This window comes from Chlamydotis macqueenii, chromosome 3 (assembly GCF_036417535.1).
Source record: "Chlamydotis macqueenii isolate bChlMac1 chromosome 3, bChlMac1.mat, whole genome shotgun sequence".
NCBI classification, from domain to species: domain Eukaryota; kingdom Metazoa; phylum Chordata; class Aves; order Otidiformes; family Otididae; genus Chlamydotis; species Chlamydotis macqueenii.
The window spans coordinates 79,676,878-79,693,050 of record NC_141558.1 but is presented as its reverse complement, the minus strand read 5'-3'; the positions used below and the strand labels follow the sequence as shown (position 1 = coordinate 79,693,050).

At 37.1% G+C, this 16,173-nt stretch overlaps 1 protein-coding gene across 3 annotated transcripts in view; it reads right to left on the bottom strand.

Moving 5' to 3' along the window:
• Nucleotides 1-16,173, bottom strand: part of EML4 (EMAP like 4) — a 167,783-nt gene that overhangs the window by 43,710 nt on the left and 107,900 nt on the right. For 2 of the 3 annotated variants that reach the window (XM_086744340.1, XM_086744338.1), the window contains exons 4-7: nucleotides 10,782-10,955; nucleotides 8,536-8,664; nucleotides 5,110-5,135; nucleotides 4,633-4,665 (exon numbers count right to left, since the gene is read on the bottom strand). In XM_086744340.1, coding sequence (XP_086600466.1) covers nucleotides 4,633-4,665; nucleotides 5,110-5,135; nucleotides 8,536-8,664; nucleotides 10,782-10,955 — 362 coding nt within the window. The remainder of the gene's footprint in view (nucleotides 1-4,632; nucleotides 4,666-5,109; nucleotides 5,136-8,535; nucleotides 8,665-10,781; nucleotides 10,956-16,173) is intronic. The other variant, XM_086744339.1, reaches the window with a different exon arrangement.

Sequence of the window (16,173 nt, the reverse complement as noted above, 5' to 3'; positions counted from 1 at the left end):
AACTCTGTAGGACTAGTAACCTGAGGGACAAAGGCTTATAAGCCTGTTTCTAATTTATACCAGTGCTAACAGCACAGAGACGAATACAACCAAATTTAGCCACCATGTTCAGACCACTACATTTTAAGTTACAGTGGAATTAAAATGCAGCTGCAGGTCTGCCTTCTCTCACCCTGAGCTATGTGTCAATGCTTGCTGAACCTGACAAGTGGACATGCACTGTCGCTATTGAGCACTGGTGCAAGGCAAATAAAAAAGTCGAAAAAAGCAGATGAGACAAGAAATCTGCCTCAGTTTAGAATGATTTTACAGTTTTGTCTTGTGGTATCTTAATAGATCTTTGGTTATAAATTTTACATAACTCGATAAGTAAATCATAGTTAAAATCCTGGTTTTGCATGTACCAGGTGACATTAAGAATCTAGGTATTAACAAAAGTTACCATTTGAATTGAAATGATTCAAGTTTAATATTAAACTCTATCTTTTCATTTAAAGAAAGACTCATAAAAAGGAGTACTGGACACAAACAAGCTCAATAGGGCTGTATCAAAATGCTTCCTGCTTAAATAATAAAATTCTGACTTCACCAAGAATCAATGACAAAACTCCCAAACACCAATTTGTTTTTCTGACAGTATCTATGGTCTTTAATGATGTGCACTGTGCCTGAATGAGAGCAAGGAGCCCAATAATAATGAGACAGACTGAGTGTCCATTTGCCCTCAGGTACATGAGCACCTTCAATAAGCATCTTGACAGAAGATCTGTGTCTGACGAAAAAAAACGATCCAAGGTAGTTGCTAAATTTTGCACTCTCAGTGGACAGGACACACTGTCAGCAGGGTAAATTTTTCCATCGTGTGTTTCAGGATCGCCCTGTTCTGTGAAGCTAGAACTATAGTACAGTTAAACTAACAGAAGAAAAAGTACTGGAAACTAATAAAGCACAATCTAAAAAGAAACAAACTTAGGAATGCAGTGAATGTTCTTCATTAATTCTTTCACATATGGTTTTTATTGCCATCCAAAAAAGTCTAAGTGTCTCTTATTACTTTATAATAAGTGAACAAGTGATTCATATATGGAGCTGCTATCCCTGAAACACAAACTAAAACATGGAATCTCAGTGGAAAAAAAAAAGTATATTTTATCTTAAAATAACCTAGGTCTTTAACTTCTGGTTATAAAAATTTGAACACTTTATGATTAATACTTTTAAAATGTCTCTGCTGAAGTGAAAAGCAAGATGGCTTCTCCAGGCAATTACAAACACCTGCTGGTAAAGAACTGGAAAGAATAACTGTAGCTAGCATCCTTTTAAGTCTGTAGTAAGCACCTGCTCATTTCACCCATATCTTTACTGGATTTTCACAGAATTTTAATACCTCGTTAGTAGTGGAATTTATTGTTAAAAGGTTGTTTAGGTTTGCAAGAATAAACAATGAATGTTCAAAAGTAAGCTGAAAAACCCAAACCCAAAAATCTCTTCTGCAAACTTTTGAATGTGTGTGTAATACTTCCCTCATTAGATTGGCATCACCGACGTGTTCCTGTCTGTATTACCTCTGCTTCAGCATATACCCAGCTGCGTAACCTTAACGTGTAGTAGGTGCAACTCAACCCAAGTGAGAGTGATAAAGGCACTGAAGGAGCAAAATTGAGTACCGAGAGAGAAGGGACGTGACCAGCACTGGTAACATGCATGGCCTCGGCATGGTGCTAAAAGGAGAAAATTGAGATGACTGCCCACAAGGCATCTGGAGGCTGTGGCTCCCTACGCTGTTGCTGCTGGTAGGAGGAGAGAATTGCCCAGGTCTTGCTGACATTCACATGCAATACCTACAGCACATGCTCTGGAGGACCCCATACTCAAGCCAATACCTTTCGTTACGGAAGCTCATCTAAAATTAATCCTCACTTGCTCAAGTCTTTCACTTTTACAGCTACTACATACTATCAACAGAAATCACAGTGAATGTGCACAGATGGTCACAGAACAGATAATATTGCAGTAACTTATGCTGCTAGAAAAATAAAATTCCAAGAACTAAACATGCAAAACCATGTTTCTCTACATTTTGTGGTACTGTACTATAAAGATAGATTTCAAAGCAGTTTTTTTAATAGCTGAATCAAAAAAAGGAAACAGAAGTGATTCCAGGATGTTCAAAGCTACACAGAATTGTCACCTTCCATCCTATTATGCCATGCAAACACCTTCTGCTATAATTTGCAATTTCACTGTGTTTCCAAACTTATTTTATGTGTGCATAAAGACACTGAAGTATTTTTACACAGATTTGCTTTGAAGCTTGACGGTTTGCACACCAGCAGTCTTCCCAAGAGTCCCCTTCCGCACCATTTCGAGGAAGCGCACTGACACAACCGTTAGCGTGGGAGATGTATGCCAGGGGCGTATGCAGTGTTTCACATCCTAGTGAAACGAGCAGCTCATGGGAGCTGCTGTAAATTAATTAACACCGTGCTAGAAACCACTCGCCTCTAGAGGCAAAGGCTGGCAAGCCACAAAGGAACATTTAAGCAGCTTTAAAACTTTTCATGCTTTTGGGTTGCAGAACAGGAAGGTCCTGCGCAAACGTTATGAGCAAAGGCTACCCTTCATCCCACCTTGCCCAAGAGAATGTTGTCCAGCTGCACAGGATTTACCTCCAGAAACCACGTTAACTGTCTGTGCAACCCTTCAGTGTTCTGATCAGTTCAGTCAAGGTGACAACTGGAAATTGGTTTATTTATGTGGCAACTATCAAGTAAAAGAGGCTAAAATCACCTGTCCTGAACAGGATGTTGCACTACAGAGAACCAGTTGAGTATGGCTAAGCTTATACTGGAAAGGATGGGGTGACCCTCTGCAACTAACTGTTAGATTAACTAACATGTGGTTATCTCTGTGGCAGTAAACACAACACAAAGTGCAACACAGCCTTACACATACACTCTAAAAACTGTCATAAAATACATTAATTGGTCCATATTCTAGAAAAAAAAAAATCATCTTTGGAGGCTGAATCCTGCTAATTGCAACATCATCTGTGTTAAAGGCAGAATGATGTTTTGCCACTACACGTGTTTAAAATGTTAGTAAATGCATTTTCTATGACAAGACTTTCTCTCCACCCTCCATATACACAGGGCCACTGTCATCTGCATTATATTTCTCTTTCATTCCAGTTGGACTCAGAACAGACTAGGTACCCGTTTCATCTTTCAGTGAAAGCTCACATCATCTGCAGAGTAACACAATAGATAGCAGGGTACACATCGAGACCACGTAAGTTATAGCTACCAGGATGAGAGAACTGAAGGACAGCCCATTCTTGGCAGAACATGTAGCATTATACAAGCACATTGTAAGGAAAGAATTAGTATTGAAGGTATTTTAGCTCTATGCAACTCGGTTTTATGAAAAGCTATGTTTGTAAAAAGGGTATTTTTAATATAACAGTTTTATTTAAGTCTTGCAACACTAAATTGCAGCTGGTCTGGACGCTACCAATTAGTTTTCTTTTTACAGTAACCATTGCTGCACATATGTACCGTTCCACAGCTGCTGTTAAGCAACCTAGCATACAGAAATATTTCTTCTTTGTTTCTGATGCTCACGTACTTCTTTCACCCCTACTGTCTTTGAAGGATGCCTTTGGTAAGCATCAATTTAGAATATTTTTAAATCTGTAATTTCTCTATGAATTAGAATCAGATAAATCAATTGTATTCAACTTCATTTTGTTTTCCTTACAGCAATTCATGTGTTAACTTCCAAGAAACCTGAGTGTTGTTTTTTTGGGGTTTTTTTTTTTTTTTTTTGAAAGAAAATCCAGAGAAGACCAGAAGTAATCACACTGTGTATAATGTAATCTTGCTTACACCACAGAATTTGGAGAATACAGATTTGTTAATTGGCAGCAAAAAAGCATGAGACAGAACATCTCTACACAGATATGTGCTGTGTACAGCATGCACTTGGGTTACATGCTTTAGTTTCGAAACTGCATGCTTCAGTATAGTTTGCAAGACATCAAAGCAGAGTAGTTTTGCAACACAAAAAGTGGATGTCTTTTGTTGTCACCCTCCCGCTACATTCGGATAGATGGCTCCCCTTCCTGTCTGAAAAAGCCAGCAGCAGCAGGTAGCCACAGAACACAAGATTCACTGTTCCAAAGACGTACACTTCAGAAGAGACTCAGTTTTCATTTTAGGAGACTGTAGTAAAACCTTCAGTCTCTGTTCTTGTCTAATCAGTGTGTATATGTTGGTAAATTGGCAAGACAGAAAGCTGAGATCAAACAAATCTTTCAGTTGGCAGTTCTTAATATTCTCATATCTTAGGCAACAATGCAAGACTTCTAGAACCTTATTTGAACACACATTCTTCTCTGAGGAAATTATGTGTGTTGTAATTTATTTTAGACTACCCTCAAATAATCCTCACATAGATTGCAATGTAAATATGCAAATGTATTTCCATAATAAAAAAGCTGAAATATTTACTTAAATCCCTAAAGTTTTTAAGAGATCGTGCACTGATGCTCTTTGATGGTGAAAAGCCAAATAAAAGATTCGTGAGAGTGCTAAATTAGAAAGCAACCAAAGGGCATAGCTTAATTCTTACCTTGGCTGTTTTTTTCACGAGTTGACATTTTTGCTGGTTATGGGACAGAAATAAAATATCTTAAAACTATTTCTAAAGTCTCACTCACACCTGCTTGGATGAAGACTGGCACATAGGTCAAAACTTCAGATTTTTATTTTCATAACCTCTCTCAAATTTATGCACATACACACAGAGAAAATAATCAAAACAGGTTGTTTCATAAAACAAATCCTCCCACCACCCAGAAAAAATTTCTGTCCTTCCTAAATATCCAATTTGATGAGGCGTTTCTCCATAATTTCAAAGATCCTTATACAGGTCTTAGGTAACATTTGGCCAGATGAATTCTTGGAGTAATTATTAATACTATTTTAGTTCTATATCCCGGTTTCATAAGCATATGTCTCAATGTATTTATTTACAGAAAATACCACTTAGTCAAGAGCAAATCTTTTCAACTCCAGCCAGTACTTAAAAATAAATGGCTTTATTTACCTTGGCTGATGATGACATCTTTGTGCCTGGGGAAAAAATAAACATAATATCATTAATAATATGTGAAATGCTTATCAAGTCAATATCATCTAGTTTTTACACATTATTGCATTTAGCAATCTCATCAGATTCTGTGTACAGTGTAACTGTAGTATAGGATGCTAAATAACTAATCTTGGTCATTGTAGTGCATTTTTACCCTTATATTATTTCATGCAGTTCACTGTATCTTTCAAGTAACTTAAAGTCTTTGGCTCTATGGTAAGGGTTCCTAAGAATTACTGGGATAACAACAAAATACAAAAAGCTTTTAAAAATAAATTATGGAGGGCATATTCCTTGTGCACAGAAAATTCCATTTTGAGAGAGCAAACTTGTAATAACCAAATATTTTAAGCTGCCAAACACCCTCAGGCCTGCATGCAAAGTATTTAACACCTGTCAAAATAAGCTGTCAGTACACAACAACACAACTTTTTCTAGGAATTAACCCTGTTGGACACATGGATTAAATGTAAGCAAGTTGCAGCTTCATTTAAAGTGGATCCAAGCAGCGTTACCAGACATAGAACACAAAGTGTTCAAAGGAGTGCAGACTCTCCTCGCCAGAATCAGGAATGAATTACTCACAAAAAATCTCAATCCTTTTTTGTGAAGAGGGAAGAAATACTAATTTCCAGCATCAGAACTACTTCTTACCAGAATAACACTCCTTGATGGGAGAGTGTATTTGCATAAAAAACCCTCTTAAATTCATTTGAAATTCAGCAGGAAGATATGAATGGCATCCAGTATTTTTAGCTGGATGGAGGTCAAATTTTTCTAACAGTGACAAACGGTCAAGCATTCACATAAGGAAAGTAATCTCTGGCTATTGGTAAAATCATCCTTCACCACACTGCCAAATGAAAAATGGAAACTGGATTCCCAGTCTTGCCTGAAAAACACTGAATGATGGGCTGCCGTGGGAACCTCTTACTTCTTATGGCTTTATCAGACTGATTTACAGCGCTGGCTTAAATACTGAGCTTACTAAACAAAGTTCCTATCTTTGGCTGGTAGTGCAAAGCATATGTAAGACATTTTTGCCCTGGGGCCCACATGAGGGGCTGAATTCTATTCCCTTACACAAGGCTTGGGTAACTTCTGGCAGATTAGCCCAACATTTCTTAACTGGGATTGATAAATACAACATAACAACATGTATTTGCGCAATCCCAATCAATTATTTTAGAAATTGGGCACACAGGATGTGAGTAAGAAATGAGCATTAACACATGCTCTTGAATGCAAATACTGCTGTTATTATAAATCTGAGCATAAGAACAAGGTACATAAACAATACAATACCCAGTCTTCAATCAGATGGTGGTCTACAATTGATAATGTTTGAAACTTTAGTTTTTGCCAAATACTTTAAGATACAACAGCTTCAAGTTGTGAACAGACAACTTTCTCTAACAATAATTAATGAAGTTTTCCCTACATTAGAGACTGTGGAAGTCTTTTAGAAAATAAGCAGAATCACAGGAAAATGAAACAAGATACCTCTATTTTGATCATTCCTAAAATGTCAATAAAAGTAAAATTTATTTTTTGTTATTGGCAACTTTGAAGTGTATACCACATTGCGAAAGATACTTCAGTAGCATAACAAAAACCAAGAAAAGAAGCTTGATAAGTAGAAATCAAGGCAGAGGTTTTTTTCATTCCAAAATATTATCTAGCAGTACTCTGCTATAATCTAAATTGCCAAAGGGCTTTTAAATTCCAACAGTGAAAATAAATTATAAAAGGAAAAGAAATACTTGCAAAATATGTAACCCATAAACTCTCACACACAGCATTTCATGGCTCTGCATAACTCTTCAGGCTAAGCATAAAGCTTTTAGTAAATGTGCTGATATCCACACCCAAGATAATTTTAAGATGTTTTTGTTCTTGCCATTCCTAGGAAAGAAGGAATGCACTTGCACCACTCTAGACTCTAAGTATGTATTTAACAGTCTTATAAGGCCAAGGAAAGCACTACAGACACGACCTTAAAAAGACCTGAAATTACTCTGACAGGTCTGAAGAGTTTTATTTGTCATAGTGGGAGGGGTTTTCAGGTAAGTCTACCTCGGAACAGTTAATGGCTATTTGAATGAAGATTAGTGAGTATGAAATCCACACACAAGATCAAGCTGGGAGAAGCTTCCAGCACACTGGAGGGATCTTGGCAAACAGGAGAGGGATCAGTCAAAAAGTCAACAGAACAATTTCAGCAAAATTTCAACAAAGTCAAAAAAAGAAACTAAGTACACTAATACGAAGTTGGGGCTGTTCAGCCTGGAGAAGAGAAGGCTCCAGGGAGACCTTACAGGAGCCTTCCAGTACCTAAAGTGGGCTCTTATAAGATAGATAGGGAGAAATTTTGTAGCAGGGCCTGTAGGAACAGGATAAGGGGTAATAGTTTTAACATGAAAGAGGGTAGATTTAGACTAGACATTAGAAAAAAAATTTTATGATGAGGGTGGTGAAGCACTGGAACAGGTTGCCCAGAGAGGTGGTGGATGCCCCCATCCCTGGAAACATTCAAGGTCAGGCTGGATGGGGCTCTGAGCAACCTGATCTGGTTGGAGATGTCCCTGCTCCTTGCAGGGGGGTTGGACTGGGTGACCTTTAAAGGTCCCTTCCAACCCTAACCATTCTATGATTCTATGACAAAAAGTTGGTCACAGTAGGGGTCAGCGATGTGTAGGTATAGCAAAAAGCAAACTCTTGTCCCTGTGCGGACAGGAGTAGAAGAAGTAACTACTGTGGGCTATTCACCCCCAGTGAGGCCTCCACTGGAGACCACAGAGAAAATCTGCTGCTGAAGAAGAGCATGGGAGAAATTTGCTACAGCATGTCACCTACTGAAGGTGAAGCTGAAAAGAAGATCCCTGCCTATTATCTAGAAACTGCAATCAGGAACGTATTAAAACAGGTAATTTGAGACCTACCTGAAACCATAAAAGTATATTCTTACTAAAACAGTCTACTTTGGAAACACACATACTATGTCAAACCCAGTAAACTAACTTCAAGGAAATACACTTGCATTTTCAAATCTGTTTTAATTACGAAAAAACTGGCTGTAAGCTTCACAACAGTATCATTAAGCCAGAAATCTTAACTCATGGCGCGTAATTCTGTAAACCCAAATGGGCAATATTTAAATATATTTACACTCAAATCCTGCATTCATATTTTATAAAAATTTTAAGATTTCACAGGCACATGGAGTGCCACATTGTCAAGTCACACAAGTAATTAATTACTCCTGGTAAAAATAAAGATGTAAATGGTCTTAGCATATACATAAGTTCACTAAAATTATGCAATTTTGTAATATTTTTACTCTGAAGTTCACTTGCTTTTATGTAACAAACTGATACATACTTGTCTGCATTCTTTGCCACTTTTGATATTAATTTAGATGTTGATGCTACTCTCAGCAGCTTGTTACGACTGTCATCTGAACTCTCCCAAGCACTGTGAGGTTTTTCAGCAGTCAAGGATTTCTTTATGCTAGAAGAAACAAAAATATGTTTTTAAATGACAAGATAATAAGATAACAATAACTGGAACTGGTATGCAACTGACAGATCAAGCAGCAGGAGACAAAAGCAGAGCTAGGTCTTCCTTCAAGCTGAAGCATGAAACAGGAAAAAAAAGATTAGTCAAAAAGTTCTAACTGGATGAATGAAAACAACTCAGCAAGACAGTTGCCAAATGCTTTATCTATTCCTTTCCATTTCCAAATGTTCTTATATAAAGACTTGAACAAAATAACTCTATACTTCTTTACTATACTGCTAACGAATTACAAAAGTGGACAAAAAATGAGGCTACAGTATATTAGCCTTAAAGAATAAATTATTAAAAAAAAAATCACTTAAGACGGTAACAAAGAAAAGTAGAAATTTTTGCCCTGATTAACTGTTCACCAGCTTTATTTCTGAGGCAGAACAGTTCTATCAGATTACAGTTTCATACGTCTGTTTTGCAAATAGCACATCCTAAACCACATTAATGGCTTTAATCTTTCTGAAACAAATGTCTGCAAACTTCTTGCACGAATAATGCAAGCTAGGTTCGGTCCAGTAACACAGACAATTAAATCCATGAATTCTGATATAATTTTTCAGCAATTTACACTAACGAAAATCTGCAAGTTTTGCTATCACTAGTTCATGAAAATTCACACGCATTTAATAACGGAAAACAAGTTCAAAAGTGATCTAGCCCCAATTATTCTTCAAACCAGATGATTTAGAGTCTGCATATGTCCTGCTAACAGTATCATACTTCATCCTGTCAGAAACGCTTTTTGCAGGAGTAATTCCTGAACTGGAACCTTAGAAATGGCAAGCTCCTTCCACAGCACCTCAAGAGGCTGAAAGGTCCTGCGACAAACAAGTTGATCAAATCAAGTTAAACCATTAGAAGACTAAAAAAGGCATTTAATTTTTCCGCACACTGCAAAAGATTAGTAAGCGAGACTTCAGACAAACATCTTCACAGTGAGATACCCAGGCAGAAGAACAACAGGCCACAAATTCAGCTTCAGACAACTTAAGAGTTTGTGCAAGACATGGAGACAGAGCCTTTATGGAGTGTTATAACATGCATCAGTCAAGTGAAAGTTTAAATATTTATTAGAGCTGTGAATTCGAGCAATGCAAGACAACAATCTTGTGAACTACAGTAAATTTCAGAAGAAGAAATTTCATTTATTTAAGAGCTTGTTTCAGTCTCCTAAATGTCAACCACTAAAAAAGAAAAATTTCACACCTTCCAAAACAAAAAGGTGACAATGAACCAAAAAAAAAAAAAAAGAAAAAAAAAGAAGCCATACTGAGTGAGCTGCAGAGTTCTGAAATTCAGAAGTAATCACCCAAATCTTAAAATACATTCAAAGAGTAATTTTAAAAAGTACGCTTTTTTTCCTGTGCCTAATTCCCACTAAAATGAGCGGGAACTTAGAGGCAATCCTAAATAAACTTCAACATTCACTCAAGTCAAGCAGTTCTATGATATGAATGTAAAAAAACCTAGAACTTCACTCACGTAAAGAATCAGAATAAAAGTGACATGAACAACCCTGCAACCTAGCAGGAATTGAAAAGAGAAAGGCCACAAAAAAAAAAAAAAAAAAAAATCCAAACTGCAGTCACTTTATAGAATAATTTGAGAAGAAAAACTCCCAAAGGAAGTGTTGTAATGATACTAGTATTTAACAAACACTGTTATGAGATGTAGTAAATGGCCATGTGCAAAATACACTCCACAGTTCTGCTATGCCAGACAAAACCTATGAGTGTATTTTGAGAAAGATCAAGTCAGTCATCATTAAATATTTTAGAATAATGACTGATCAGAGGTAATTTACTATATTAGGATTTCAATTATAGATAATTAAAACCCCTTTGTTAGCTTAAAAATTTCCTCTAAGAAAAACCGCATTTTTATATATTTGCTTTGTTGTAACGCATGTTGAATGCATCTTCTCTAGCACAAAAAAAATATCAAACATTCATTAACTTGATCATGAGACTGGAACTATTTCACATGACTTGTTGTCAAATATGAACTCAGTATCATTACAGTAATTTTCTAGTTCTGTACTGTGGTACTGTGAAAACCTTTTTGCTGGAGAAGAACTCTTGCTTTCTTGAGTTTGCCTGTGTGTTTGGAGAGTCTGTGAGGAGGGCTGGGGAGAAGGTGATGCTTGAGTTTGTGGACTTTGATCATTAGAATGAGATTCCTCTTTTTTTTCTTTCTGTCCTGGAGGTTTTTCCTTCTTTTTTTCTGTACCACTGTAAAATAAAGTGTAACACAGAGTGGAAAAGAGAAAAAAAAAAGAGAACAAGCAAATAAATTAAAAAGCTGGGAGAAAATTCTCTCTGTGAAAAGATGGGAGAAGTATGTAACAACTTACTATATATAATTACCAAAATAATGCTTTATTTACTCACTCTTTTCAGGTTAGTGTTTTGCTAAAATAAGATTTATCCACCAGCTCCAAAGATAAAAAAGGTGAGTGAGGCATGGAAGATTATTTACTTATTTTTACTGTGTAGTCAACTAAGTCTGCTCTGATTTCAAAATTAATAAAATTTTGATTTGAGTATGTCCTTCTACAGCATTCAAAGCTGACAAAAGTTGATGCACCACAAGTCTTCTGTCCCTCAAAGAAAAAAAAAAAAACAAACAAAAAACCCCAAACAAACAAAAAAAACCCCCATCATCCTCTGGTGCAGCTCACTGACTACCTTACCATGCTGCCAGTTCAGGCTCAGTGCAAGCGAAAGGCAGGAGTGTGATGTGCACTACCTCTGACTAGCTTAAGCCTGCTGTGAAACTATACTTCTTTCTCTGTACTTCTGGAAACACGTCGTACCGCTTATCTTTGTGCTGTCACTGGAGTGAAATGCTGTTGCTAGTCCCTTGGCTCTCCCTGGCTGCACTAGAGTTCAAAAGAAATCATCCCTGAAATCTCATCGCTGTTTTGATCTGTAGTTGATTATCATCAGACTGTCTTCTCACTTCTTTAATGCCTTCAGTAAACGACAGCTAAGAATACATCTTTATTTTCATAGTGCTGTGTTTATTAGGTTAACATTTGAAACAGCTTTAAATACAAGTAATCAACAACCTTAAGTTTGTTAAGAACCTAACCAAAGGTCCACTAAGTAAACAGAAAGAATAATTAAAAGACTTTTCTATAAAATAGTATGCTTTGCACTATACTGAATAACACACACACAGTAGCAGGACCTGAAAGGGAAGAGTATTCTGTAGTACACAGTGGTTTTTTTAAGATAAAAAAAAAAAAAAAAAAATCTTCCAAGACACATTTCTCAGTAAACAACCAAAGCAAGATACAAACACCATCCAAAAAGGAAAAAGATTTTTCTCTTAGGTTCAAAGTAACCTACAAAATAAAAAAGAAATAGTATCTCACTGAATGGGAGAATCCAAATTTACAATCCTTCACACCAATTCCCCCCTCGTGCACCCTTGTATAATCATAATTGTTTGTGTTTCATTTACCTTTCCCTGCAAAATAATGAAAATCAGTAAGATAATATTCAAAATAAGGGAATAAAACCGAGTCTCTGATTTTAATACAACATTAATAGGACTCTGTTTCATTTCTTATTTGAATTAAAGTATATCATCTACCACTGAGACAAAGCCCTCAATGCTTATATAAAGTTCAACTTTCCTAAATGCTTCCAAAAAAGCACTGAAGAACAGGTCAAAACATGAAAAATAATATAAAATCAAACCTACATTTATAAGAATCACTCAGGATTTCTTCTGTAAACCATATTAACTAGTTTAAAATGTCAATATAATCCAAAGTTACATTTTATTTTCAGAAAAATAGATAAAAAAAAACCAGAAAGAGCTTTCACATTTCTTGAGGACATACATGTGATCATAGAGAACAAAGCTTGAAGAACTGTGGGATTTTGGTTAATAATTTATAGCCAGAAGTCCTTAATTAAGCAGAAGCATTAAAATTATTGTTACTTTTTAATCAGAAGACTTAGCTTGCATTGCTGGATGTAAAAGCACACTACATAATCTTTTCGCAGTTTGTGGCAAGAAATGCAGTATAGCAAAATAAATTCTTGGAATCTCTTGTCACTAAAGAAAACAGGAGTCTCTATTCCTACTCTGACAAATAGAATCACAGACTGCTGCATTCATTCTCCATAAATGCAGGATTTCTCACAATGAAGTCAATCTACTAGATGGACTACTTCTACTGCTTAAAAACAAACAAACAAACAACTGTCTTCTTTCAGGAAGACATGCTTCCAATTTTCCCTTTGCCTCTACTTGGGGATTTCAAAATACAGTTTAATAATAGTAGAAGAGATGAGGGAAGCAGGAGGAGACAGAACACACAAATGTAATGACTTCCACAACTCCAGCTTGCAAGTCTACAAAGAATGGTCCTACTTGGTCAGAACAATGGCTCACCTGGCACCATGTTCCATCTCCAATGGTAGCACAAGAGAGTTCATCAGTGAGGTCATTACCTGCAGTCCCTTTCACCATACTTCTTGTAATGTCCTGTTTACAATGACACCAGCAATCCTCCAATTCTGTGTTACTCCAGCAGGCTCAGGTGAATGCCACCTGCTGACAGCAGCACATCATCTAACTCACCAACTCAGTCTCTTATTTTCTGTGTTCTTACCCAAACTCATTTAGCTCATCTGATCCAGTTCTTAGAAACCACAGGTTCAGTGTGGGAATCTCTTCAATGTCTTCACTGAGCTTCTCAGCTGTGGACTATCCATTTCACACCTTTGCCACGAGGTTCACTTCTCTGATGGGCCATGAGAATCACTGGACCACTCGGATTTCTCTTTGGGTTGCAGCACAAGGTACACCTTGTGTTCCAACACAATGCTTTGCTTTACCACCAGGCTGCAAATGAGCAGCTTCTTTGACTGTCATTTTAATTTGAAAGTAAATTATGTAGATATGTGGTAGTCTTGGTATTGAACTGAATTGTACTGAATTTTTTTGGTTTGCTCACTTCTGTTAAAATCTTCAGTTTAATTGTATTATGACTGGCTATTACATAGTGGCTCTTGCACTAATACATCTTCAACTAGGTCTTGTGCAACAGCTGAAATCAAATCAAAACCAGCACCTTTTCTTGTGGGTTTCTAAAGACTAGTTGTTCTGGGAAGCACTCATTTAATGCATCCAAAAATTCTTTCAAAATCCCAACTCGATGAGGCACTTCTTCAGTCTACATGTGAGTAACTGAGAGCTATTACTATCTGTCCTATTTTTGCAGATTCTCTGATTTCACTTAGCACAATGTTTCATTCTTTGGACCACAGCACATTGGCAGCTACTGTGGAGGACGGTCATTCTGAAACATGAAGACTATTCTTACCAGAAGCTGTTTTCAGAAGAATGTTAAGTCCTAAGGAAAATGATCCAGCACATCTTTGTGACAGTCATCTGCAATACGAAGTACAAACCTGTTTCCAGCTCTAGTGATAACATAAGGTATGCAGCATGGCTTTTGTTCTAAAGTGTTCTGACAACTCTATCATAAGTCAGTTCCAGAATACAGGGCCAAAATTTTCTCAACATTTACATGACTTTATCTCTGTCAATGGGACATCATCTACCTGCTGTTTGTAGTACACTCTTGGGCTGCGGTTTCAGTGATAGCTGATATTTTAGCATACCTTTGTTGAAATAAGATGTGCTGTTGCTGTGCAGCTACTGAGCCATCAGGTCATCTCCATGATCTCACTGTTCACGTTGCTAGAACAAGGATTATACACTCCGGGAAATGAAACAGAAAAAATTCTGAGAGATGGCAGGTCTACAGAGGCCAGAGACCCAGAGATGTACAATATTAAAACTTCACAAAATACGGACACTAAACTTCAACAACAATAACAGTCCAGACACAAGCAGGCCTTCTAGTATTTGTGACTAGATGTATGGCTACATATATTTAGAACGTGAAGAGCTATAAGCAGGCTACGGGGGCTGATTAGTAACTAATGTGTAATTTAGATCAACAAATGATCATGTCCGTCTGCTGTACCAGTGCAATCTCCAGCCTGAAGAAAAGCCTGGACAAGCTGAGGTGAAGCATCCCATTACCAGCTGATATTCTCCTTTGTCCTCCCTCCTTTTCACCGTGACAAGAATGTTAGAAATAGACACATTTACCCTAACTTTAAAAAAACAGGACTACTACTGACATTGACTTATTTGGTACTGAACAGTTTTGCTCTTGTTAAAAAAACACAACCACAAAGCCTGAGATTTGACATTTTCTTTCACCTTTCTTGAGACGGTAATTTTACAAAAGGACAAGTCTATTTTCTCCCAAATACCAAGTAAATGTCATGGAAGAGTGTATAAAGACAGAAAAGTGAAAGGAACTGCTAAAAAGGTAACTAAAGAGAGGATTTAAGCCTTCCTAAAACAAGCCTTGAAGAAGGGAGTCAGGTATCTTCAGACACATTGGAAGAACAAAAACCTCCCCTGGACAGTGATTTGGGGGTCCAGGGAGAGCTGCCCTCTGCATAACAAAGGCTTTCGTCTTTTGACCTATCCTATCTCCTTTTAAAGATCTTAACTTGGATGGAAGGGAAGCCAGCCACTCTGCTCTTCTTCTGCAGTCAAGTGGTGAGCAGCCAATGAATCAAGGTGATTCAGCCTGAACGCAAGCTGCACACCACGGGAACCAGACTGGCTGTCATCAAAGTGCCAAGAGCCACAGGGGTAAGATTAATGGTAAAGTGCTCACTAAGAAATACCTTCCTGCAGGAGTGTCTTTGTCCCGGTACCTATCACACTAGCAGATATGAGACATACAGTGATCACTTTCTATTTATTGTTGAAAAGTAAACATAAGAATTCAATAAAAAGAAAGACATGCAACTCTAAACAATGGAAAAGAGTGAAGATCAGGGCATTACCCTTGCTTTCCAAATTCCAAAGGGCACTAAAACTTTTTCTGGTTTGTTCTCACACAGTTTATATTTGTGTGCAGCATTTTTATTCCCTCAAGTATATCATTTTCCTGTCTCATTGTATAGCACAGTATTTACATCCACACCAGAAGACATCCAGCCACTGGAGTTACCAGAGTATGCTACAGATGCCAAGAATTTGTTCACATAATTTACCACAGTTGTACATTACAGTATTCTCTGCCCCGTGGCTCTATCTAGCAGCCTGTTCTTCCCAACAAATAGGAATAGATGCAAAACCTATTGATTAAAGAAGCCATGCAATCCCTGACAGACTCACAGAAGAAAGTAGTTATACAAACACTTTGTTTACTGTGTGCAGCTGAAGCTACTACATGGACGAAAAAAAAAAGCTGTTGTTTGGTGCTTAGCTCATTTAACTTACAAATACTCACGCAGTGTTATTTCTACACATTTGAGATCTGATATATACATTCTTCATAAAGACTAAATAGACATATTTTGAGTTGAGATTTTCTACACAGAAATGTAAACTTTT